General features: G+C 38.9%; 1 protein-coding gene across 4 annotated transcripts in view; it reads left to right on the top strand.

The window, feature by feature from the left end:
• NELL1 (neural EGFL like 1) overlaps window positions 1–27,299 on the top strand; it is a 283,038-nt gene that overhangs the window by 213,955 nt on the left and 41,784 nt on the right. For all 4 annotated transcript variants that reach the window (XM_027696334.1, XM_027696335.1, XM_027696333.1 and 1 more), the window contains one exon: window positions 4,023–4,118. In XM_027696334.1, the coding sequence (XP_027552135.1) occupies window positions 4,023–4,118 (96 nt within the window). The remainder of the gene's footprint in view (window positions 1–4,022; window positions 4,119–27,299) is intronic.

Raw genomic sequence — 27,299 nt, 5'->3', positions numbered from 1 at the left:
ATACCAAAACTGGAATAAAGCAGGTTGTGCATGTCCAGGAGTGTGGCATTTTCATGCTGCTCTTTGTGGAGCTCTGCAGTGAAACTCTCCCATCCCTCCAACATCATCACAAAAATGACATATTCAGACTTAAAATTTTGGCTGTTTCTGTTCTCTACAGATTCATCATTAAGGAGGATGTGCATCAAAAATAAAATTCCTCCTCTGCAGAGAAATTATGTCTCTTTAGGAAAGGTCTTTGTATGATAAAGGCTTTTATTTTGGTGGAAGAAATCTGTTGGCATTACAGAGGTCTGTTCACTTTGGCAGAAGCCTTCTGAAATCAATAGATTCTGCTTCCTTTATGTACAGAATACTGAATAAATCTCTTAACAACGGAAATTTGCCTGTGTAGACTTTACCCTAATGGCTTCCTCACTTAATTTGCTTGATAAAACCTCTATGGTAAATTCAGTAACCACTCTCCTTTTTAAAGAGGTTTCCAGCCTGCAAATAATTTCAGAGACAGGATCTACTTATGGGAATACATCAGCAATGTTCGATCCAGCCATGATTTATCTTCCTTGTGTTAACTTTGAGCAGGAGGGAATCTGCAATCAAGGTTTATAACTCCTAGTTCTGTGGTACTGGTGGATCCCCAGCCCCTCCCGATAGATTTTTGATTTTGAAGAGTCTAAACCAGAATGGAAATCTATACCCTAGAGCCCATAAGACATATAACAAAGCACAAGCACCAAAGCAAGTAGCTTCAGGAAAGCCCAGGCACTCCAGTTGATTTCCTGTTCAGTCACTGAGCTCTCCCTGTTAGGTCCTCTTGTCCATAAGGCATGGATACAGAAGGGATGTAAAGATTTCCCTTAATTAATTTCTTCTGCTAATGGTGTAAAGGAAAAATCTCACTGTTGGCAATGAATGAATTTTGATAAAATGTTCTAAAAGGCTTCAGCCAGAGGCCTGACTATGAGAGAAAAGACTTCAAATAAGTGAAGTTTGTTAAAATTGCTAGCAATTGAAACTGTCTTCCTATTATTAGAGGTATTGAGCATTCTTAAAATTTAGAGTAGTGCTATCAGTACTACAGATAAAACTGTGAACTATTTTTCTAGCACTTAAGGAAAGTAGCCTTTGGACAAATATTTTGATTTCGTAACTGTGCTCTGAGATTTGTGGGTTTGATGTTCCTATTTCCTACAAGCCTACAATGCAGGAACGAGAGGGTTTGTAGAATAACCATCTGGGGAACAGCAGGATAATGCTGGCACTCTTCCTTGGGGTTTTCTTTTCTTGCATAAAAATATAAGAATGAATCACATCCCCCAAATCCACCAAAGCCTGAGCAATGAGGACAAGCATACTTAGTCTGTGTTGTGGAGGATTTTTCAGCATCTACAAAAATTGAACTGGACAGTTGAATTCTTTCCTTCTACAGCCATTGCTCAGCTTCATCCTCGAACTTCTGTGTAACAAGCTGGTGCCTGGGTGACTCCTGGACAGTACAGAGTCCCTTCTCACAACAACCTGTAGTTCTTCAGGGTGTCCCTGTACCAATATTGTTGTGGTTTTTTCTTTTTTGTTTTCCTCTTCTTTTTGCTGTAAATTGCTATGATGTGAGATTTCAAAATACTCAACAAGTAAGTGCTAGCACATTTGAATATGCATATAGGAGGTGTGTTTGGATATGGATATGTAGGAAGGAATAGAAAGATAGAGTTTTAGCCCACGGCAGGCATCCCACTCTCTCTCTCCCAAATGGGAATGGCACACGTGGCTGTGCCTGTACATGTCAAGACCTGACTGCTGCACTGACATAACACAGAAGCCCTGATGGGAAAATCTTTTACATGACCAGCCCTGTGTCATAAGCCTTTCTGTGTTAGAAATTTTAAATGAGAACAGAAGAAAACACCACCTCGCTCTGCTGACCTACTAATAGGATTGATTGTAAGAAGCAGACATTTCACATTAGTAAGTTGGTAGCACCCATTATGGTGGCAAAGAAGGTGCATGAATGCTCTAACTGAAGCCCTCTTACCTACCTCTCCCTCTCAGCACTAATAACTTTCAGTGGACATACATCATTGTTATAGACAGTAAACATCATCTTTTTTATGCCCTTTATGAATTCCTTTAAGAGTCCCATGTGATTCTTTCCCAGTACAATGTGATGTATATTGAGGATGAACTATTCACTTTTTTGCCATTATCTTTCGTTTTTTCCCCCTCTGCCACAAATTTTAGTTCTTTTGATATGTGCAGAAATGTATTACTTCTTCACAGAAGTCTCTACTTACTCTCAAAGCAGAAAAAAATGCAGATGTAGAATTTAACTTGCATCTTCTCTGAGAATGGTAAAACCAGAGATGAGCTCTGGAAGGAATCCTTTAAGTCTTGTCACGGTTTTTTATATATTTTGGAGCTATGTTTCATACTTTCAGCTTTCTGCACAATTATGCTTTTCTACAAATATTTATATGTAAAAAACCACAAAATACTACTCTTAAACCAGATTTCTTTTCTTCCCATACAGTAGAAATTGGCTGGTTTCAAATTAGGAGCATTTCAGAAGATTCCCATATGGAGTGTGTGCATTGATGAGCAGGAAGTGTCACTGGGCCAGAACTGTGGTTTCTCCACACTGCTGCCTTGCTCCAGTCACAGGAGTGCTCAGGATGTTCTACTCCTGTCTTCTCTAAACCACTGTAGCATTCTTCTCCCCGTGCTATCCTCCACAAAACAGTATGGCATGCTATGAATTATATATTTACAGTAAAGCAGATGTGTCTATCAGTTCAGACAAGAGATATCATGATGTGCTTTTTTTCTCTAAGTGGTTAACAATTGAAAAAGATTCTTTTTATTGCCTAGTACTTTATTCACTTTATTCTTCTTTTTAGTGCATTGGAAAATAAATCTTAAACATTTCTTCTGTTATCTAGCACTTCAAGCCTTTTCATAGCATTTGTAACATCTCTTTGCCAACACTCCATCTGTGATTTTAGCTTGCAGGAAACACTTTGCAAATCTGTTATTAGCTTAGATGCAGAGAGCTGCTGTTTAAATATTAATTGTAACTTCCCTCATAAATGCAGTCAAACTCAGTGAGTAACCTGTGAAGTTCAATAAATATCTAGGGGGGGGAGTGTGTTAGGGGTGGGGCCTGCTCTTAGTCATAGCAAAGGTCTTATTCAAGTTACCAGTACAAAATAGATAAATGTCCTGATGTCATTTCCTTTCCTCTTCTTACCTCAGTCCTGCTACCTTCACACACACAATAAAAAGAAATAAAAAAGAGTAACATTCACCTGCATACTTGCACACTCAGTGGACTTTCTGCTAAACCAGCTGTGAGCAGGAGGAACATCATCACACAGTGCTCACAAGAAAAGATGAGATCCATCAGTTGTTTCAAACCCTAGTTATTGGTCAAACACACTTCTAAAGTACTTGGGAACTGCTCTGTCAAAAATCACACCTCAGGAGAGGCATTATCTTGGGGTTGAGTCCTTCTCTGTTTTCAGTCATAACCCTCACCATTTTTAATTCCTTGATTCCATAAAAAATAAAATAAAATTCCTCTTAAAAATAAAAAATAAAAAAGCAAAATATTGTGTGTTTGCAGACATTTCAGTGAAATGTATTGGATAGAAGTGAGGAACAAAGCAGTTGACACCATCTGACCAGCCTGTTTTCTGTGGGTTACCAGGGTATTGTAATTGTAATATGAATGTTTGTATAATTGAAAGAAGATCAGCCCCATTAAAATCATATGATGTATTTTTCCCCTCTCCTCTTCTTCCAGATGGTTACTAATCTTTTATCGGTGAGGTGGTTTGCCTACGATGTAATCTGAGATTTTTCCTCTTGTCCTTTGAGTTACTCCTCTTTGTGTTTGCAGGTGGACTGAATTTTAATATGCTGAATTCTGTTACTTGCTTAGGATTTAGTTGTTTTTCTCGTTATCCTGCAAATACATGTTTTTTTTTTAAGTGATGTATTACCCACATATTCCTTTTATCTTGCAGCATTCTGTGAAGAAGGGTGCAGATATGGTGGAACTTGTGTAGCCCCTAACAAATGTGTCTGCCCTTCTGGATTCACAGGAAGTCACTGTGAGAAAGGTAAAGTTTTACTGAAAAACACCTTCTTTGGTAATGAGAAATATGATATACTGAAGAAATAATTACTTTCCATTCGTTCATTCTGCTTGATATTTTCTCTCCATTGAAGATATGACTGTTCCATTTCTGCCATTTCCAAACTTAGTCTTTGAAAGTTAGTCTTGTTTAAAACTTTCCATGTTTAATTTTATCAGGGGTTTTATCAGCTTTTGCTTCTCATGACACTTTTAGTTAATTAGAAGGGATATCAAATGAAAAATATTTACTCCATCTGTTTCCTGTGGTGCAAGCTTCTGCTTTTCCTTCCTTGTTTCCTTCTGCTTTTTCTGAATTTGTTGTGCAAATTAGACAAGAATTCAGATGCTTGCATTTCGCTTCAAGTTATTGAATTCTCAAGATTTGATTTGTTTCTAAGTCACAGAGGTTTTTTATAGAATCACAGCCTATTCCAAGGTACTCACTAGTCATGATTAGAATCTACCTTTTCCCAGATTTTTCTGTTTCAAGATTTGCTTCTGGCAGCCTCATAGTTCCACCTTTCTCTTAATTTCATGAAGAACTGGTTCCTTCTCTACCTTAAATGGCTCTTATTAGATTCTTTATAGAGGAGATTTGGGATTTTATTTTGGTTGGTATTTATTGCTGTTATATGTCACTTAACCAACATTAACTAATGAGAGTTTTTTGCACTGCATGTTTTGTTAATAAACTGCACTTGTATTTACTGTTGGATATGAAGCGGGTTGTTAATGCAAGTTGCATGCTGTAGCATGGATGAGATTATAGTTGATAAATTTTTTAAGAACAAAAAAAAGAAAACAAAGAAATAACTGTTCAACTTAAATTATTGGAATCACTTGTAACCCAGAGATTGTGCAGTAATTTGTGTGTTTATTAAAGTCACTTAAGCCCAGTTGTCAACAAATCTGCTTTAAGTAGCTTCTGAAAACTGCTAAATCCTCTTCTGAATGTAGTCAAATCACTGCATAATAAAAGCCCATAGTTTCCAGTGGTCAGCACTGTTTATGATTATTTAAGAATGAACTAGAACATTAATATTTTCACATCATCCAGAACAAATTTGATGACTTAATTTTTTTTTTACCCATGGCCTTTGGGTTATTTGTTTCAAATAGAAAAAACTCCAGCCACTTGCCATGTTTTAAATAGAAAAGCCTCCTGCCATCCAGCAGTGAGTACTGGCAATATAATGGGGAACTAACACAAGATGTTCCTACCTCAGAGCCCCACCTACCACAGCCCCCTAGCTGCTGATCCTTCCTGCTAGTTACTCTCTCCCATGAGTAATTTGCTCATTCCTTTCTAAAACCACTGCTAGTCAGAGAGATCAGTACTCTCAGAGGGATGCAGGATGCTTGAGATGTGTTCTATGTGCGTGAGAATACAGTGCTGCAAAACCAGTACCAGTGTTGCCCAAAGGTGTTCTGCCTACCCAGGAGTTGAGCCCAGCTTTCAGCTTCTCTGCTTCTGTTTCTTTCACCCAAGAGCCTTAGAACATTCTTTTTTCTTATAGCTGTAAAGGGACTTTCATAACTAGAGCACAGAGTCTTTAAGCTGTTGAAGTGATGGTTTAAAATTGATAAATGGAGGACATAACCAGTTTTGACTCCTGTGTTTTTCATGCCTTTTGTATTGTTTTGATCTAAAATATGAGTTAGCACACCAAGTAAAGGAAGCATGGCAGGCATGGTACTCTCATTATATCAAGCAATTTAGAGGTAGATGTCAGAAGAAGATAGCTTCTGTGAATAAAATCTATACAACTTGAACCAGAAGTCGGTTTATTTTTTTCTTTGAAGATGTATAGGATTTACCAGTATGCTGCAAATCAAGATAATGATGGTAACTGAGAAACCTGACGTGCAAGCTGGTTTGAGAATGAATAGGGCTTTGTGTATGAGAATTTGTCACATTTTAGTGGTGTTAGAGGGTTTGAAAACTTCAGCAGATACACCCTATGTCACATGCGTATTCCAGTGGGTAAGTGCCTATCAGAGGTACGTGAGAACAGCTTCAGCCTTCTGAAGGTGCATGTCCTGGACAAACTAAATGTTCAGAGTAGAAAGGTGATGAACCACTTTCAAAGCAGGGTTTGCTTCCCTTTGCTTCCCTGGTTACTGTAATGCTGTCAGGAAGAGGAGGCAGTTCGGTAAAGACTTTTCTCACAGTCTCACTGCAGTTTGCTACAGTGTTTTTAAAGGGCACCTAAGTATTCAAAACCCATGTCTGTTTGTTTTCCTGTTCACTGTACCATTAGAAATAAGCACTTTGTTATATTTAACATATGGTAGCACTGCCTCGACTATTATGACACAGACCAAAGACGATGAAATGGTGGGGCATCACTTCAAATCAAAGCTTAAATGTTCTTGGCAAAACCTTGTCTGGTGGAAGCTCATGGTGAAGTGATGCATATCAGAAGTAAAATGATGTGTTTTGGCAATATATTCAATTTGCCACGGTGCATTTGAAAATGTCCTTCAAACTGACAACACAGCAATTCCTTATACATTATTTGTGAGCTGAAAGGACTTGTCACTGGCTAAAAACAGTGTGACCCAAATTGGCTTCATCGCCATTTAAAGGGTAAAATGAGCCAGTAATTAGAAATGTTGAAAAGCAGGTGCATTTACTTCTGAATATGAATCATATGTTACTCATCGTTTCTGACTGCCTGGTTGAAATGATGGTATTAGGTTAATTAAAAATTCTGAGATATTTGAGAAGGGTAGGATTTATGCTGGTAATTTACTTAGGTGAAATTAAAATACACATTTAAGGCTTATGTACAAATACATAATTCAACATGCTGCTAAGAAGAATTACCTTTTGCCAGTTGCTTTGCCTGACATAAGGAATCATCTTAACATTTGTGGGCTATCTTTTCTTTTTGAAGGTGAACTGCAAATTGATATTCAGAGATACTGTCGAGTAATTCCTCTCTCCATTCATTCTTTATAATGCTGTTTTTTTAAGTGTGTGCTTGGTACTTCCAACTGCATTTTTGTCATTTTCTATTTAGGATCTGATTCTGTCTCCAAATCAATTCTTTGTTTATTTTGTGTTTCGCTGGCCAGGGCTGAAATCTGTGATCTCTGTGATTATTACCATTTGTGATCATATTTAGCACAGTTGTGATATTTGTGTTGGAAACTTCTGATGTTAGAATTTTTACTGACATTGCTGTATCATTCCAGCATGTATGTGCCTGACAGCTGAACTGGAGATAGGCATCCTTAGCTGTATGTAACACTGTTGGCTTAAGGCTGGGTGCATTCTTCACAGGGATCCCTGTTAAAGGTTTCTGAGAGACATTTTGGTGTGCAGGGAGGAATGCAAATACAGTACTCTGTGAGAATTCCTGGCAGCATGAACTCAAATGCCCTAGTTTTCCATCCATCTCACATTTTGGACACCTTTAAAACACAAAAACTCTGATCATTCATTGAGCTGCTTTTTTTCTGTCTGTGGATGAGCCACAGGTCAGTGGAGTTTTTGTGACGGTTTTTGGACAGGTTCACAGTTATCCTGTATTTCTGGAGCATTAACCACTGCCACTAATGAAGTGCTGAGGATGAGATAGGCAGGACAATCTATGATATCAAAGGCAGGAGTAAACACAGAATTGAGTGCCTCAAAATTGCAAGCATTCCTTGAACACCTGCCTGCATGTGCTGGAGTTCAGCGTGGGACTAAGAAATACCTGTCAACATCTGTACAGCTCTGGGATGGTCACCAGCAGTGGCAGAAATTTCAGCTGTGGGGGTCAGTTACGGTATCTGTCTGTACAAATTATAAATTTGGGTCATGAGCAGGAAAAGCAGAAGGGTTTGAAGCAGTGGGTTCCCAACCAGGGGCAAGGAAAGGAAAGTGCAGTATTTTTCCAAAGGCTGCAGGAGGCCTTCTGGCAATGGTGGGGCGTTGCCTCCAAAAGGGATTCAACACAATTGCATCGCACCTTTTCTCCCCTGGCTCGTGACAGCTGCTGTCTGAACTGGTACACAATGAATGGGAAATATGTTTCTGGTAGATTAGAAGGATGTTGTGTAGGCTGGAGCTCAGAGAGGTGGATATTTTTGTGGTAGCAATACATGTGTATTTACAGTCTTTGTAAAGCAGTGGAAAACAGTTTTCTCATAGAATGATAGAGAGATGTCAAAGAATAACCTGCTGATTATAAACAGTCAGAAGCGAGGGTAAAACATGGCAGCTGAGCATCAAGGTGTGATAATTACTGGGGTTATTTTTTCGTGCTGTTTTGGGCTGTGCCTGCAAAGAATCATTTAATATTGGGGTGAGAGGTCATTTTTCAGTGTGTAGCATGGCTGAGAAATGTGCTTTGAATCCCAATAATTACATTGCATATGAATAAGTAAATCAAGCCTTACGGTGTTGCACATGTGGATTGTTCCCAGATTCCACAGGTGTGTAATGAAATGTTGCTGTGCTTTTATCTTGGATATGTGATGTGTACATCATGGAAATGAAGAGGTCTTTAGCTGATTTGTTTCATAATAGTTGGCAGAATCTGGACTTGTTGTCTGAGAAGCTGCATACTTCTTTTTGTTCCCTTCTCTTCCCTTAAGTGACTTCTTCTGGAATATGTCTTCTGCAGTCCTTTGGGTAAAACTCCCTACAATCTGTAATACTTCAGGCCCTAGAGATGGAGGAAATGTGAGAATTGTATTTCTGTGTGCCATTTATTTGATTCCTAAGCTGGATCAGTCTTTAGGCATGTATCTATCAAAGACATTTCAGTCAAGGAACGTGGTTTAAAAAATGAGCAAATAAAAACCAAAGCAAAGCAGACAAAGATTTTTCAGTGAGTACAGTAAGCTAAATGCCCAAACTCCCTACCTTTCTCTATCTAAAATCTTTCGTAAAATAAGAACTGAGCTTTATTTTGGGTCTAAAGTCTCTAATTTCAAGGTGAGGCAAAGCCAGTATAGTGCAAGATAAGAGGGGTGAAGTGAATGATGCTTAGCTTATTACAAAAAACAGTGGTTGTGGTTGATATGTCACTCCTGAGGCTGTGACAGACCCAGGGAAAGCAGATGTTCCAGGTGGCTGAGGTTGTCTTGCTCCATTTGCTGCCAAGCTGTTTGCAGCATTTGCCCAAGTGGTGCTTATTGCAAAATGGCAAGGGGTGATATCTTAATATGATGGAAAAAACAGAACTGTCATTTGTAAAGATATCAGGGAATAGATCAAAGAATATCTACTAAAAAAAGTCTGACTAAGACCGTCTCGGAGGATCAAGGGAACATCTGTCTCCAAATCAGCAAGTAACTCTCAGTGGAAGACAAAAGTTGTTCTGTCTCACAGTGCCAGTGTCCCAGACCAAGAACATGGTTCATTACCCGGCTGACCATCGCATGAGGAGATGACTCATTTTTTTTTTTTTGCTGTTTACTCAACCTCAGATACTGTAAATTTTAGTTTTAAAAGCCAGGAAAAAGCACTAAGCAGGCTGGGTTTGGGGTGGTGTTTTGTTGTTGTTGAGGGGAGTTTTTGGGGGGGGTGTTAATGGAATATTTTTATCTTTTTTCATTGTTTATTTGTTATGTTCAGGTCTGTGGGTCTATGTGTTTTTCTTTGTTTCTAATTAAGGAAATAACTGCTATATTAATCTGTTATGTTACCTAAGATGGTATTTTGACAAGTAACAAATGGTTCTAATGTCCTAATATTTTATTATTTCTATGACTTGTGGTCATACGTATTGGGTTTGCACAGTGAGGTTTTGGTAGTGGGGGTGGCTACAGGAATGGCTTGTGTGAAAAGCTGCCAGAAGTTTTCCCCCATGTCCAATGGAGCCAGTGCCAGCTGGCTCCGAGATGGACCCAACAATGGCCAAGGTCAAGCCCATCAGTGATGGGGGTGGTGTCTCTGGGATACCGAACTTAAGAAAGGGAAAAGGTTAATGCACAGCACCCGTTGCAGCTGGAGAGAGGAGTGAGGACACGTGAAAGGAACAGCTTTGCAGACCCCCAGGTTAGTGAAGAATGAGGAGGAGAAGGTGCTCCAGGCAGCAGAGCCGAGATACCCCAGCAGCCCATGGTGAGAGCACAGGAGCTGTACCAGTTTGGAACGTCTTTGCAAGTGTCCTTCCCCCAAACATGTTCTCTGAGACCCCTTGTGTCCCCATTCCCACTAACTGTGGGCAACCCGTGGAGCCAGTTGGCAAGTCAGCTTGAAGTGACTTCCAGGGCAGAGGGAAGGGGAGGTTAAAGTGAGAGTTCTCATGTTTCCCTGGGACTGGGCTTGCTGCATACCTTTGTATGAAGGAAAACTTATCTTTCTGGTGTAAAGGGCTGCTGGTCCAAAGGATTTGGTGCATTTCCCCAGGCTGTGTGTAACTATGCAAATGGACAAGTGCTCCTAATTTGTTTGATCATGTGCCTGGAAGATGCAGAGAAAGGTGCAGGGGGTGGAAGCAGTATTCCCAGGCAAAAATGAGATGCCTGTCTTTCCTAGGTGAGAGAGGAGCATGCTGTGAGGATAGCATGCTGCTATCCCAGCTAACCAGGAAAAAAAATGTTAGGGCTTCTCTCTTTGCCCTGTACTTAGCAGCTGGAATTCCCGGGGGAAAAGGGAGGTTTGCTTGTTCCTGTTTTCTTTGTTTGTTTTGGCTGCTGCTACACGGTGTTGGCTGTTTATTCATCCATAAATTCTAATTAAGTACTACAAGAGGAACATCATGTTTAGAAAGAGACAGGTAAACTAAGCAGCAGCAAACTACGAACTCTTAAGTATAAAAGCCCCGTGTTCCTGCTGAACTTCCTACAGCCAAGAGCCAATACAGCTGAATTTTGTGCCAAAGCCTTGCTCGAACTGAGGCATTGAAATCGTTCTCCGCTGGAGGCCATGTTGCTTTGGTCCTTTCACAAAGTGCTGAGTCCCTGACTTAGCGTTCATCCAGTTTGTCACCCAGAGCATCTCCCCACCTTCAGCGCAGGTACATTCTGCTTCAGGTTCCTCTTGGATTCTGAGGACCCAGGCAGTAGGATTTAAATTAATTTCAAGTGGCAGAATCACTACTGAATCAATTAAAGGAGGCTGAGAGCTATGAAACATTCAAACTTCTGAGCAAATATCTACGTTTGAGCAAATAGAAATATTCATATATTAATGACATCTCTGTTTTGCAACTAAGAAGCTCCTATATATGAAGCCTTTCTTGTGATGTGAGCTGTACAGAAAAGACAGTTGCTTTAAAATACCAATTTCATGATGAATTAACTACAAAATTAACTACATCTCATTTTGCTATGATTAAAAAAACCCTACAAGTCTGCTTTTGAGTGCAGTGCAGTAACGCTAATTTATAACCTAGTTCATCAGGACATTGTGACCCCTTTTTTTTCTTTTTCCTTTTCCCAGACAGATGTCTACATCAGTGAAAAACAGTAATTCCACAGAGAAGTACCAGAATTAGGTAGCAGACTAGCTAAATATGAAATAAAAACTACCTCAGGCTGTCCAGCTGCAGGCAGTATTTAGGGAACGTTACTGAGTTTAATAAGGTCTTTGCCGCCTGACTTTTTCTTATTAATAGCCAGCTCTAGATTGGAGAATCAACCATGAATATTTAAATTTGCTGATAACCTAGAAATAAAACTCAAGGCTCAGTAAAACTGAAGCAGGCACAGAAAGGTAGCTATAATTTTTAAGGCAGAAATCCTCTTGACTTCAATGGGAATTTCACCTGAATGGAAGCCTTAGGATTTGGTGCGACTGAATGAGATGAAATGAAAAATAAATGGCTCTAGTGAAATGAAAGACACTTAGAGTGGGGTTTTTGTGTGGAACAAGCTGTGTTACTTGAAGATACCAATGATGAATATGCCATTCTTAACTCCTCAATCTATGGTACAAATCTAACTAGATAATCTAGGAGTAAGATGCTATTCAAACCGAGTAGAGAATTCAGTATCTTTAGAAAATTTGTACAACTCTGAGAATTTTACTATATGGAGCCATGTTTCTCCTGAAGTTTAATACAGTGAGTGCTGATGTATTTAGTGAGTGATCTCATTGAAGTTAATCAAGGTGTAGTGAGGGAAGATGTGCCTCAGTGATTAAAACCAGCATCAAAAACCAATTTCTTTTTGAGAAATAATGTGAAAAGTGAAGAGAATGGAGAAAACCAACATGCCAGTGTTGTAGAGGTTATGGTGTGTTTAATTCTGACAAAAAGTCAGTTTTCCTGTGTTTTTCTTTTTTAATTTAAGATTTTTTCCCCTGAAAATAATTACGGTATGGGAATGCTTTAAGCTGATAGAAGTGATGCAACAGGGCAAAAGAAAGTAAATGTGACCAGTAAGATCTTTTCCCATGTTGATAGGAATTAATCACCCCACTTGCTTTCCTTGGGCTGACATTCGGAGGAAGAGATCACGTCCCCATTCATGTAATCCTTGGAAGGTGAATAAAATGGCTTAAATTACTTTCTTATGTGACTTATGTAGATTGCAGCTTATGTACAAAGAGGATAACTAATCCAATTATTTTGCTTTATGAGTCAGGGTGAAAATGTGAGTTAAACCCTTGTTGAAGGAAGTGCCATCTCCTCTTTATTACCTGAGGTAGCCTCTGTAATGTTGAATTTCTGTTGAATTTCAGTCCTTTAGAGTATCTGTTTTTTGTGAGAGTAACACCCATGGTTTTCAGCGGTCTGCCCCAGGAATATTGCATTTGTTGTACAATACTACCCTGCAGTGAAGAAGCCCAGAAACCAGAGGAGATGGCTCTTTGCAAAATCTCCTAAATTAAAATCAGTGTGTGTAGTCAAGAAAACAAGTTTATATTTAGGATTGTGCTCATATGTACCACAGAGAAGGAATGAAATAGGAAATTTTGCTGATATAGAGCCTTAGAAACTTTCTTTTCCCCTCCCAAGGCCTTTTCTGTATCAGGTGAAATATTTTTATATCCATAGTCTCCTTGATGGTGATGTGTGTGTTCTCTGAAAAAAGCACGTGATGTACCTGAAGACTGCCCTTCACAGTGGACTTTTTCTGCACAATCCAACATATCATGCCTAGTGAAATACTAAAAAAAAAAATAATAAAAATCAATACAGTAATACCTGTTGGGTGTGAAAAAAGCCTACGAGTCCGTGTCCTAGAAAGTGTGGCATTAAAAGCCTGTTCCAGATTCAGAGCTCACTTACTGTGCAGATTCCTGTTGCTTTTGTGAGGCTTTTGTTCATGCCTGTAGTCCCCAGAGAAAGAGTATGCAAGATGTTACAGTAATACTGTGCTTAATGTAAGGTAGGTATGAAGCACAAAAGGAAATTTGGGTGGTTCTGGTTGAATATTTTCTTTGCTAGTTCCCTTATGGTTGAAGCAGCTTTAAAATAACAGCCATACTCAACCTCCAGGAACTATGTGTCAAAGTTATTTTCAAACTTTTTATAATGTTATGATAAAAATCTGTTCAGTCCTTCACATTTGCAGAAATAGAGTTCTTCCTAAATACATCAATCATTTTGCTTGCTTTTAAAAAGGAACCTCTGATTTAGCAACTTAGGCAGTTCAATAGCTGGAGTTTTCTACTACTTAAGCTGTGTAACATCTGAATTCTTTCTTTCAACATGTAATATCTTCTAAGTGGATCAGTCATTTCAGAGACAAACAAAATGGTAAAGTTTTTATGTGAAAGAGTGAAATTACCTTTCTTATTTGATTTTTTTCCTGAAGAGACATTCTCTGTATGTCGGCAATCTAATCTTTGGAATGGTACTCATTTATCTCTTGAATGAGACATGAAATGAAAGCTCTAAACACTTCTGGTCATCGAAGATCCAGTTGAACCTGTATCCTATTTCAGCTCAGGTAATTGCATTCTGCCTTCTTTGGCAATGTCAGTCAGAGAAATTACTCATTTGAGAGAACTGTCTGGCTAACATGGAGTGGCAGCCGTGCCTTAACGTCGTGGATGGCTGTTTCTGTGATGGGTTATGGATCCTTACAGCTTTTGATGGTAATTATGTGGTTTTAAATGTGAATGACTCTTAAGTGGCATACAAGCATGTAGGTGTGTGAGGGTGAGCTCATCCACTGTCCTTCTCATTGCACTGTCTTGGAAGTAGTGATATCTCTGATCTGGACAGCACAGTTCACCAGGGCCTGTTAGAGGTTCTTGCAGACCTACCACGTCATCTTGTTGTAAGCTGGTAGGCAGAGGTGCTCTTGGAGCTGAGAAGAGTGGAAAGGCACACAAACTCTGAGGAGGATCCCATGCATCACCCTGGCGTGTGCTGCAGCCACCCAGCCTCTTTATAGTAGCCCTGCTGGTTCATTGCAAGCTTGGGCTGTGGGCACTCTCAGTTTAAGAGAGATTAAACAGATTTTTCTCATTTCCAAGACAGTATTTTAACAGGTTGCCAGAATGGGTCTGCCCTTTCTTTTGCAGGTGAGCCGCTGATCTTGAAAACCAATGAAAGTTTTCAGGCTCAGGAGTGAAATTACTTCGTAGCCACGAGGAGAAGGTTGGTGCTTCTCTTGGGTTTTCCCGAAGTATTGACGCTGTTTATCAGTCAAAGTACGGCCAGTACGTGTATTTTATTTGCTTGCATGGCCACTTATGAGGATTGAATTCCAATAAAGAGATGTTTTACGAAGGTCTCCTAGGTTTCCATTTAATGTTTTGGAGCACAGGTGGTACTACGATATGGGAGAGATGTTTTGTTATTGGTAGTGGCTGATGGGAGGAAAAACTTGTCCCTGGCAATACTTTGTGATTAGCTTTCCTAGGAAGAGACCAAGTGGTTTTGGTTGGTTTGTTTGTTTTCTCTTCTCCACAGACTGAGTAAAGAATGTTCCATGAGCTGTGTCAGCCCATGAGCTGTCCCATGAGCTTTCTGTTAGCAGAAAGTAAGTTTAGTGGTGTGACAGGGGATTTTCCCTGATAAATACTCATTCTCTCCTTTTCATGACGCCTGTCCTGTCCACCTCTTGTGACAGCCCTAGCTCTGGAAAGCCTATCAGTCTGTCCAAAAGGAATTCAAAACGGGAAAAAAACCCTCTCCCTTTACCACAAGGGATTTTTGTTTTGTGTCTGTTACTGATTGTGAATTCTACAGGTAATGAAAGCTCCTTTTTGGGATGAGACTTCCATTGTCTAGTAAAGCCTTTCTGTCCCCCATCTTTAATTGGTTTGGTTTTCACCCTTGGAATGTCCAACATAGAGTTTTTCAATTCTTTCCATTAACTGTGTGGAGAAAGTAAAGATTTTATTCATCCCTCAGAAGTTTTCTTCCATTTTCTCATCTGAAATCTTGTTTCTCCTCCAACTTTTATGGAGTTTGCAGCTGATGCCATTTGAGGTGTGTGTGCTGATAGCAGTAACAAGTCCCTCAGTGATACCATTAATCATTTATAGGTTAGGGAGTCTGATACCGTGTGATAATGCCCAGCTATTCCTAGGGACTCCCTTTTGAGATGACTGAGTCGTGAGTCATAGGTTTCTTTTTGAAGAGAGATTTGATTTTTTTTTTTCACATCTTCCCCCATCCTTTTCTTTTCTCAGCAGGTTTTATTAGGTGCACTCATTACTGAATGAGATGAAAGTGGGTTGGGTGTGTAGATGGATGGTGGTAGGTCACCGAGGATGCAGCATCTGATCAATATCGAGCATAATTTCTCTATATCAAATGTCTGTCTCACTGAATTGACTGGAGAGGATTTTTTCAGACCCCTCCATGATAGATATAGTTTGCAAATGTGAAAAGAATTAAATAAAAAACTACAAAGGGAGGAAGTCCACTACTCCCTCATCCAGCTGCTACAAAAAGACCTATTATCTCTTTGTTAAAGTTGTAGGTTATCCTAGTGTTACTAACAGTTTCCTTAGTGGGTGTTAAATAAATTAATTGCTGTGTTAAATCCATTATTATACCTTGTTGCTACAATCAGCAAAATGAAATTGGTCGCTTAGTCCATTTGCTGAATAGTTTCAACAGTGAACTGATTCACTGTAAAAATAAATTGAAATAACTCCTTTGGAGGAAATTCTTCCAGGGAGAAGGAACATCCAAAGTGAGAAATGTAATACAGTTGACATTGCTACTCTGTTAACTTGTGGAAAAATGGAAGACATGTCACTTCATTGCATTTAATGTGATTTTTCATGAATGCTAAATTCAGTCTAGTTAAAGAAGCTTATATATAGTATGTTCACATTTCTAGATTTCATGTTTCACTCTTCTTTATAATAATAATGGCCCATCTTCGCGAACGAAGATTTGGGGAAAGGTCTTTTACCTTTCCAGCCTGCGCAATGGATTTTTTAGGTGAGACACAGCCTGCGCTGAACTGAGCCCACCCTTTAATCCTAAGGTTCATCTGCCGGGGCCAAGCAAGCTTGGACAATGGCAGTGAGGTCCTCAGGACGTAGGTTTGTTTAGAGTGACCTTCTCATAGATGGATGGCCTCACAGGGCTAACGAGCTACCATCTGCCCGGGGGACTTGGGATATTTAAGCACCAGACTTAAAGGGCACAGACATTTTTTTCTAAGCCAAATTGAGAAATTAAATGAGGGAAGAATTTTGTGTCAGTCAAAGCTAAAATTAACTGCCTGTATGTGCAACAAGCAATTTCTGCTTTCCACTGAAGGAAAGATAGCTTTTTTAGAGTCATGAAGAAAAGAGTCCAACCAAACCAGGGAGTAACTTCCTAAACTTTTTTCTTCTTCCTATTAGAATGTCTCACTTTTGAGTATAAATAAAAAATGATGCCTAATCTGAAGGACTGGTCATATCAGAAGGATACAGTAAAAACCAAAGTATTTTTGAAAATGTAAAGCCTTATAGGCTTTCTGGTTTCCATAAGCTTTTCTTTATACTGTCAGTTGTATTGAAACAGGCTGAAAATCTTGACCTATTAAATTTGGGGAAGAGGGATTTTGTGAAAACTTAATTTATCTGACAGAGTGATAAAAGGCTTCGTCAGTCTTTACCCCACCGAGTTGTCTTACTACGAGCAGTCACGTGGATTTCAATTGTCTAGTAATGATGTCAAGGAGAGCTCAGTGTAATGCTAGCCAAGGATAAATTAATCCAGAAAATATAATTAATGGAAGTGGTAAAATGTATTCAAAAAACATTTTGAGAGTAATATTTGATTCAGAATGTATGAGTCATTTATCTGACATGGCGAAAATCGAGCTGTATAAACATTGGGATACATTGTAAGGTTGTGGTTTGTCTATTTTTAAAACAATTTGCATAACACTTAAGAATTACGGTTGGCTCCTTCCCAGGTCAGTAGGTGATTTGAAATTTCTGGACTCAGGATGAAGCTGTTGCTCAGTCCTCAAAGTCCAGATTGCTCTAGTGAACGAGCAATCACTGGTGGGAACTAGAAGGTAAAGAATATCTTTTTTTTCATGGCTCTGATTATTTTGGCTGGATGATTTTTAATCTTTACAGGAAAAAAGCCTTGTATTAGTGTACAGTGTTGTAAAATGTTTAAGGTGGAGAGAAGAAATGCCCTGTAATGTTGGCATTCTGACATATCAGGTCACGTGCACACAGAAGATAAGTTATACTTATTTGAGGAATATGAGCATGGAAGCAAAACTTGAGAATGGAGGGTGTAATTCCAATCTTTCTGTCTGGTGTATATCATGTTGGCACGTTATGTGAATATTTGTACTTTTGGGGAATGCTGCCACAAGCAAGGCAGCAGAAGCTTGCTTAGCACAGAGCATCTTTTCTCTAGCTGATGTAGGAAAGTATACAGTCTTCAAATGTTTTTAGTGTTATTAATTTGTTTTTGCATCATAGAAGAGGCAAAAAAACCCCCAAAAACCTTGACAATTCTGGAAGTGGATTGAGGAGTTACTGTAGAACTTGCTTTTTAAAGTGCATCTCATCCGATATGACTATATAGTTTGTGTATAATCCACTTCAGGGACTATAAACAAGAAAAAATACATTGTCAATTATATATTTCAAGCAGATTTTAACAGATTCGAATTTTGAGCAGGTCATCCATAACAATCTTGACTAGGTGGTCATGTTGTTAATTTAAAACAGGATCTTTTTTGTGGTACTGTATAAACTAGCATTAACATAATGGACAATGGCAATTTATGGACATGGAGATTATTTCTTCTTTGGAAACAACTGTTAAAGTATTTTTCATATAAAAAGGGTGGAGATTATAGATGTTTATTGATCTTAATAATCAACTATGTTATGACATTGCCTGCAGCTGTTCACCCAAGACACCAGGCACACACCTTGTAAAGCAGGGGATGAACAAAGATCTGGTACAAACTCATCACTTGGGTTCCTTTCTATGAGTAAAGATCCTGAGAATTTGGCAAAGTCATCTCCAAGGACAGAGCTCTCTTAAGACAGCCAGACAGAAGATTTTCTGTTTCCTTGGGTTATTAAAAGCCAAGGTAAAGCCTCCTTAAAAGACAAGTTTATACTGGAAAGATGAATTGATTACTGTGTTATTAAGGGCTGACTTGGTTGTATGTGCTTCCTCCTACTTTCAGAAAGAAAATCACATGCAACCCCTTTAGTTGCACCTATATATTTTGTGGATAAGTAATTCATGTATGACACAGCTTTTGTCTGACTGAAGTGATGTCTTTTAAGAACATCCGAGAAAGGAGTGCAAAAATTGCTTGTAAATGTTGGCAGATAATCACAGTATTCATGAATTCTCATTTATTTTTCTTCTACTTCCCTCTCAAAAATACCCAGTGTTGTTGTGAGCATTCTGTTACTTACAGAAATTAATTTGAAAGTGAGATAATCTAATCTAAATTCAGTGTAACTGTAAGCACTGCTAAAATATGCTTTCAGGACTAACATAGCATTATATGTGTACTGTGGGGTGTAGGTCATTGCTTGTTTTCAGAAAACAAGAATGTTTGTGTCTAAATTGTACATTACTGATTCTAAACCACAGTTTGTGATTTTTGTATACATTTGCTCGATGGAGATCAGTACCAAAAAAACCCCAAACCAACAAACCCCCAGCCTACATAGCTATACATTTCTGATGTCTTTTTCTTATGTTTTATAACAGCGTATACCTGTGCTGAAACAACATATCCTAGATCCATAGAATTATGCAGATGATTTTGAGTAGCCTCCATGGGAAGAGATTCTTATATAGTAGTGAAGAAGTGAAAGAAAAATCATATTTTCATTATTCTAGTTCTGTTTTTTAATCTGTTTTAGAGCTTTGTGCATGTATGTAAATTTAGAGTGGTTTGGGGGGGAGAGGATGGCTGGCAAAAGACATAAGGGCTGCACCATCAAGTAAAAATAAGTAAGGAAAGGAGAACTCATGGTATCTTTCATCTGGTCATTCTGGGTGCATCGGTGGCAGAGGTGGCACTATTAGTTGCAGTGTTGGTGTGGTGACTTTTACAAGGCATTGTCCCCAAATGTTGTTTCTCTAATAGCACCTCTGTAGCAGTAAAGTCAACTTCACAAGAAAATGATTTGCTGATATGGTGCAAAACAGTTTCTAGTTACGTATTTTACCTTCTCTCAATGATTTATTAATTTACCGAGACGGGGATGATGAGAATATAAAATTCCTTTAGATGACTGCATGAATTCCTTTTCCTTGGAGCTGAGGAGGGTGTCTCCAATGCTTGAGGAATAGTAACCAAGTGGTGAAAATAATTGAGATGCTCTTGAATTTTAATTTTTTTTAATTTTTTTTTTACTTTTCCCTCTTTGGTTAGATGGATGTGGGTCATGGGCAGATAGTGTATCCTTGTGATGCTTCATAGATCAAGCTTTTTATTTCATGGTTCATTTTCTCCAAGGAGTGATTCTGACAGTATTACAGCATTTAGATTTGAGGATTTCTAAAATTATGTGCTGCAAATTTGGCTTCACATTGTAAATATGTAGTGTAACTGAGTAAGAAGTATCAAGTGAATAATACTATGGAAATAATTTGGGATTTTAAAAAACCAAACAAAACCTATATTGGACTTCTAACTGTAATTTAAAATTCAGTATAAAACTCAACTTATTAATATTTAAAAGGAGAGTCTTTTCTCTAAAAATAAATGAGTAGACGTAATTATTTGTTTTAGCAAAGGGCTTTAAAATAAGAACTCATCCACTGGTGTGGAACTGTCCTAATGCTGCTGGCTATGAATATATTATGGAGCTATATCTTTATAGAAAACATTTCCACCCTATCATCTTCATTTAATTCAGTCATTTTCTGCTTTATTCATTTCACCTGGGTTAAATTTTGTTTACACTGTAAGGCAATCTATGTTATTGAATATGATTCTCATAGGTCCCTCTGAGAGATACATATAGCTCCAGCCTGTAACTAACCTTCCTTTTGCGTGTCTTTACTACTGAAATCTGCTTATGTCAGAAGCATGTAAATAATGAAGCTGGCAAGAGTTTAATGCCATGGAAAACCTTCTCAGCAGCAAAGCATGGACATCTTTGTATGACCTTTTAGTTTACACTGCCCATAGTACTTTTTGCACTGAAACCAAGAGAGGAATATTTTGCTGAAGGTACTTCTGCAGTCAGTGTTCAAGGTTTGACAATTAAAAGATGTGTATTTGCCTTTTCATTAACTTCCAGCTGTTTTGGCAGACTTTCTTAGCATAATTTGCTCTTGACGTATATTGTTAGTCATGTTTTCAAATACTATATATTGTTTCTAATATTAAAATACATTATAATTAACTTTCAAGATTTCTGAAAAGAGTTTCATGGAAAACAGTGTAGTCTTGCAACCCCTAATTTTTATGAGAGAAAAACCCACTTTGTTTCACGTCTTTTGTTTTAGGGAATGCAGACAGTTGCTTAGATTTATTTTCTTCCCTCTTTGGTATTCTGGAGACTTTTATTTTTCTGCTTTGAGTAGGTTTGAAGTTTCTGACAGCAGAGTGAGTACCCGTGGAAATGGTTAGGACTGAATATTGTGTACACAGGTGGCAGGTAGACATCCTGCACGCAGTTCTTGTCACTTGAGCTATCAGACTTCCTTGACACTCTCTCATGCCACATTTTGTACTTGTTGTTTTTGTCCACTGAGGACAAAAACTGGCTGTCGCTTGCCCATTCATTGCTCAATGCAACCTGTCTGAGGCAAGGCTTGAATATATCTCTCTGTTCAAAAGGGGAGGAATTTTAAATGGCCAGGTTGCAGACAGAGGGTGGAGCAAACTGTTGGACCATAAATATAAAGATTTTTAACTTCTCTACAAAAGAAAACTCTTGTGATGGTTTTGTGACCTCTTCTTTCCACCATATTGATCGGGAAGTGTCTTTGTCGGTTGTTCAATTGTATCAGTCTGATATAACAGGTAACACTGTGTTAAGGGCAGTAAATCTCAGACACGTTGTCCCCCCCTTAGGTTCATTGAGGTCCATTATTATCTGGTCTGAGGTTTGTGTGTGAGTGAGATATACATGATCTAAACAGAAAAGCCTCCACCTACAGAATAGCAGTGAGAGTGCTCAAGAGTTTTCTTGATATCCAAACTGTGGGACCTATTTTTCTGACAAAGTGAACTGCTTTCTAACCCCTATTTTATTGTGTGAGAAATAGGTGTTTATTATCTGTTCTTAACTTACAACAGGATGCTTTGAGGGAGAAAGTATAGGAGATGTGTCAGTGATTTGATTGCTGAAAGTCTTAGCTAGAACAGTAAGTTTGGAACTGTTCTCACAGTTTCAATTCTTTGAAACCAGATTATGCACCTCCATGAGTATTATGGCAGCTACTCCTCCAAAGTAATGTTTGTTCTTTCTTTTTCTTTCAATCCCCAAAAACAAGCAAAAAAGCAAACATGGGTTATATAAACCCCCTTGATACAAGCTTTAAACTGCAATTGTTCTTTCTCTTTTGCCTCTTCTTACTTTCCTTCTCTAAGATGAGAAATGGTCCCATAATTGAAACAAGACTATGTGATTTGCTTTGTCTCTGAACTCATATCCCTGTTTCTTCCTACTGCAAACTTTGTGTTAGGTTTTGCAGGACATGTCTGGAAATAGAACATCTCATAAATCTGATGGCAGTCAGCTTCTATGTGGGAGTGGTGTTTGTGCAACTGAAAATTTTGCATTTCATGGCTGTTGTTTGAAATTCTTCTTTTTATTGAGAGGAAGTTGTTGGTAGAGTTAGACGTGGCTCTTCATGGTGCTGGTGAGAATAATCTTCATTGTGGCTCAGTCTTCTGTGGGCTGTTGTCTCGGTGCAGGAAGACTGATTAGCCCAGAGAGGAAAGAAGACGGGTGCTCTCTCCAGGTTTAGAAAAGAAGATTGAATGTGTTGGTGTGGAACTGATAAAAGGAGTCTCCTCATCAGCTTTAAAGCACTGATTGACAACTTTCAACTCTAGTGGAACCGGCTTGGGGCTGCATTAAAAATGATAACGTACTGATCTTTTTGCTTGGTTTTATGTGTGCTTCATTCTTGGTGAACCAGGGCATTTGAGTTAGTTTTTATTGTCTTACCCATCTCCTCTGCCCTTGACTATTGTTAATTTCTGCAGCTAAACAGTGGATTTCTTTGGCATTTGTGTTATCTTACAGAATCAACGTAGAAAGGGAAAAAAGGGAAGGAGACCTTAAATATTTTTAGCTTTATCAGACAGCTGAACTAGAGGCTTAGAGTGTTTCAAATCCATATAATGCTCAGGGAATGCTACATGCACTTCAACAAATACTAATTAGATGTGATCCTCCATGTGGTTTTGTGTGTCTGTTCTTAAAATGCAGCGAGTAGTCTGATTGTGGAAGGGTGGGAAGAGGCTGCTTTGTGAAGGCAGCTTCTTATGCTCTGTGACTAAAATAAATTATGGCTCTTTTGGACTTGAGGTACACATTATTTTGGTTGCTCATAGATCTCCTGCTGCTCAAGCACACTGGGAAACAAATGGATTTCTTTTATAAGAAAATAAACCCCAGAGTTAGTTTTCTCAAAGCTTGTTTTGATCCTCTGCTGAAAACAGGATTATTGTGTGTTTCCCTGGCTGTCCCAAGTTGTCTCTTGTTCTTTTCTCATCTGGTCTGAGACAGAGGACAATACATGGCCCTATCAAGGAGATTTGTAGGTCCTGAGTTTCAGGAAGCACTGTCCTCCTTGTTCATTACCACTCCAGATGAATTCCTTTCTTCCAAAGAAAAAGGGGCTGTATTTTGCCGTGTTAAATTACTCTGTCATTGTTAGTTATAGATATATTTTTTAGGAAGGAGAATAATCTCAGATTTATGGAAGGCTAAAACTTGAATATCTCTATATAAAACCCTTACAAATTTATGTGTGTTTACTATAAGGTCATGCTTATTTGTTCTTTCTAGTCAAGGATATGAAACAAGAGTAGTGGCTGTGCTAATCAACAGACATATGTAATCCTCTGAATATCAGATCATTTCTCCTGGTGCCTTGAATTAGAATATTTTGGATGCTAAAATGTTACTATTCAGATAGTCATGTTGTACTGGTTCATAGCAGATATGGATGGAGTTCTTTTTGCATAGTTTTCTCACCCGGAACACACAGGGTGATTTAACCTTTTCTCTGAAACACTGTGTTTTTCTATTTTCAAGAGACTTTTGAGGCTGGTGAAGTCCTAAACAAACCACTTGAGCACCAGAAGAGCTAAAGAAATGGTGTGTGTTGCCTTACATGAGCTGTTCTGTATCTTCTTTCCATCTGATCTGAAGGAAAGGTGACAGGTAGCAGCTCAGTACAGACAAGCTGCTGAAGAAATAATCTGGAGGGTCATGTGTGGAGTGGGCAAATCGATAATAGCTCAGGTTCAAACCTCATCTACTCCAGTGCTAGTGAAATACAAATACTTCCTCAGAAAATTGTGGTCAACACAGGAAGTTTAGCTGAATTATAGGATATTAAGTGTACTAATAATAGTAGAGACTTGGCAAGTACATTTTGTCACTCTTCAGTATGTTATTCGCATATTTTTAGCTTAAAAATGCTACAGAAATGTCCCTTTGTGCAGAATGCTCAGCCACTGACTAACCACAGTTTTGTTCCCAAGACTGCCCCATTTCTGTTTCAAAGTGCCCTTCAGGCTGTATGTGTGAGCAAGTTGGAAGTCTCTGGATGAGCTGGACAGAAATTCAGTCCCAGAGCAAGTGGTAGGGAAGGGCAGAGCTGCTTCATGGGCAGGTTGCAAAGCTTATGGGTTCCACAGGCCTGACCTGCTCTGAGGCTTGGAAATATTGCACAATATTTTTAGTTTTTAATTACAAGAATTTGGATCAGTTCTGATTTTGTGTGTGTTTCAAAACTGTTGGCCTGGAACAACGTGTTGATGCATTTTAGATGTCAAGATGGGCAAGATCAGAAGTACTGCTTCTTTACAGAAGAATGCAGTGGTATCATTACTGCTCTTAAAAATCAGTATCTCCACAAGGTACCCTACATCCAGTGCCCAGTTGCCCTTGGAAGCAATTCATGAAAGCTGACCTTCCCAGCCCTTTGATTTTGCTAGAGCTGTGGGGAAAATCAGGGCTTTTTTTACTGTCATTTAGCCATTATGTATAGGATGGAGGAAAATGTAGTTCTGTTGACAAAATCAACGTGGAGAGATATGATAGAGCTCCAGCTATTAATTCATATGAAAGCATTGTTCTTTCACATGAAAATGTTTCTTAGAAAATGCCTTGTTATTAAAAGACAATGATTATATTCCAATTCAAAATACCACCCTGCAGCGTTTACATTTTGACAAGGTATATGAGTTATGAGTCTTATTTCTGAAAGCACTCTAATGCATAACCTTTACAGGTGATTTATGATAATTTTTAGGAGACTGGGTAATACTGTAAAAGTACAAGGTGAGGAGAGAACCATATCCAATTTAGAAGTCATTAAAATAAGTCCAGTCTAAAGAGCCTAGTTTACAATAAGTTCCATTCACCTCATGAACAGTAGGAGGCATGAATGCTGGCAATATCCCAACTTCCTGAATTAATTTTCTTGGTCCTAATAACCTGCAGATTAGCCACCTAGTATTGTTGCATATGTTGCTTTAAAAATCTCAGTAAGCACGTGTCATAATTTGGAGTGGAAGTAGTTACAGACTGTGACTGACACTTCTATTAAAAGCCTCTGGTTTTCAAGGTCCATTACATAGCCATAAAAATCACTTGACATTTAAAGTCTCTGCCTGAGAGTCCTTTTTTCTTTCACTAACACAGAAGTCCAAAATACGTACTTAACTATTTTTTACCTCCATAATAAAAGAAGAAAACATATTGGTTTTGAAGACATCACCTTCTCATATACAAACCACTGCCAAGTTTTAACCTTGACTGGTTTATGCTTCAGGCTAGGTTTACACTCCATTTCCTCTCTGCCTGTTGTAAGGCCAGCCCTGCTGGAAGGTGATATCTCAAGAGGGTTGACTTCTTTGCCCTGCGGAGAGCCAGTCTGTGGGTTTGCTGGTCTTGGTGCTCTTCTAGGGTGGGGGTAGCACTCCTTCAATTCTGCTCCCATGAGCAGGGCTGGGGCTCCGTTGCAGTCAAGCCAAGAATTGCAGCAGGGCTGGTCCTTCCCACCATTCCCCTGCTAAGAGGCAGTGGCATCTCACAGCCAAGTGAGGCATCTGTTGCCTCTCTGAGATGGGAGAGAGGGGTAAGACTTTTGAATTCCCCTCCTGGCACAGGTTAGAAGCAGCAAATAACAGTAGAGAAGCAGTAGGAGGCATTTCCAAAACCTCCTCTTCAACCAGCCTAGGACTGCTCTGCAGACGTGGTATGGCTTGAGTGCTTTCACTGGGAAATCATAGTTGGAAGGGGCCTTAAAAGCTTGTCTAATCCAACCCTGCAATGAGAAGGGGCATCTTCAACTAGATCAGGTTGCTCCGAGCCCTACCTGGTCTGACCTCGAATGTTTCCATCCACTGGTGTTTTGCCACCCTCAGCATAAAAAACTTCTTCCCTGTATCTAATCTGAATTGACCCTCTTTTAGTTGAAAACCATTACTCCTTGTCCTATCACAACAGGCCCTGCTAAAAAGTTTGTCTCCATCTTTCTTATAGCCCCCCTGCAGGTATTGAAAGACAACAAAGTCTTCCAGGAGCCTTCTCTTCTCCAGGCTGAACAACCCCACCTCTCTTAAACATTCCTCATAGGAGAAGTGCTGAGAAAAGGCATAAACTCCTCCTGAACACCACCTTTACAGGATCACTGCACTCCAAACCCAAGTGGTTTTCTAGCAGTTGAGAAATGCATGTGGTGGTAGAAGGGATGGATTTCTTTATCTTTTTCCACACTGTACCTCCATATTGGCTAGGTTGGTAGTTTAACTTTCCTCTCATCTGGTTTTTCTCTCTCATTACCACTCATATACAAGAGCTTGTATTTCTTTCCACCCACAATATCACCTTTCTAACTAAAGTCCAAAGTATTTTAGGAAATTCATTAAAAATGTCAATGGAATGTGCTTGCGTTATTTTAATTAAGAACCAGATGTTATCTGGGAGTCAACAGACACCATTCTAGACAATAACAGAGCTGTTGGTTTCTTCAGTGAAAATGTCATGGTGATATCCTTCAATGTCTTGTGATGTTTATATATTCCATTTTACGTGTGTATGGTTTGCGGCATTTGGCATCTAATACTCTTAAAATTGATATTTACCAGATAAAGAACTGCAGACAACTGCCCTAAAATGTGCTCAAACATATTGCTGCCTTTGAGGGAAAGAATTTGATTTTATTCTGATCAAACTGGTTTTACCCTACTGTAACTTTTGTTGAGTTAGTTGACAGTAATGAATTACAGTGGAGTACCTTTTCTTGGAATCTGTGACCTATTTTTTTCGTTCTTCTGTTGGTGTTTCCCCTTGACATAATGTGTGATACTTCCTCTGTGAACCTGGCAGAAACAAAGTGTCATCCTCTGCTCAGGAGGTTTTGAGATCCTGGTTCTAGGGAGCTGGCAAACTCCAGTTCTCTGAGGTGAAAACTCTTTAATGGGATAGTTCTTCAGCAAAATCCCAGACACCTTGTTATTTGTGAGACACCTTGGGAAAACGAAGGTAAAAAGCTGAAATAGAAAAGAATCCTGCCAATTTGGCTCTGGTGGGCTAGTAACAAAAGCAAGCTACTGAATTTTTGCCAGGAACAGGATTTTACAAAGGGTTTTACAAATATCAAACTGT

This window comes from Neopelma chrysocephalum, unplaced genomic scaffold (genome assembly GCF_003984885.1).
Source record: "Neopelma chrysocephalum unplaced genomic scaffold, ASM398488v2 Primary Assembly neopelma1_106b, whole genome shotgun sequence".
Lineage (NCBI taxonomy): Eukaryota > Metazoa > Chordata > Aves > Passeriformes > Pipridae > Neopelma > Neopelma chrysocephalum.
The sequence above is the reverse complement of the archived record's forward strand: the minus strand, read 5'-3'. Positions and strand labels throughout refer to the sequence as shown.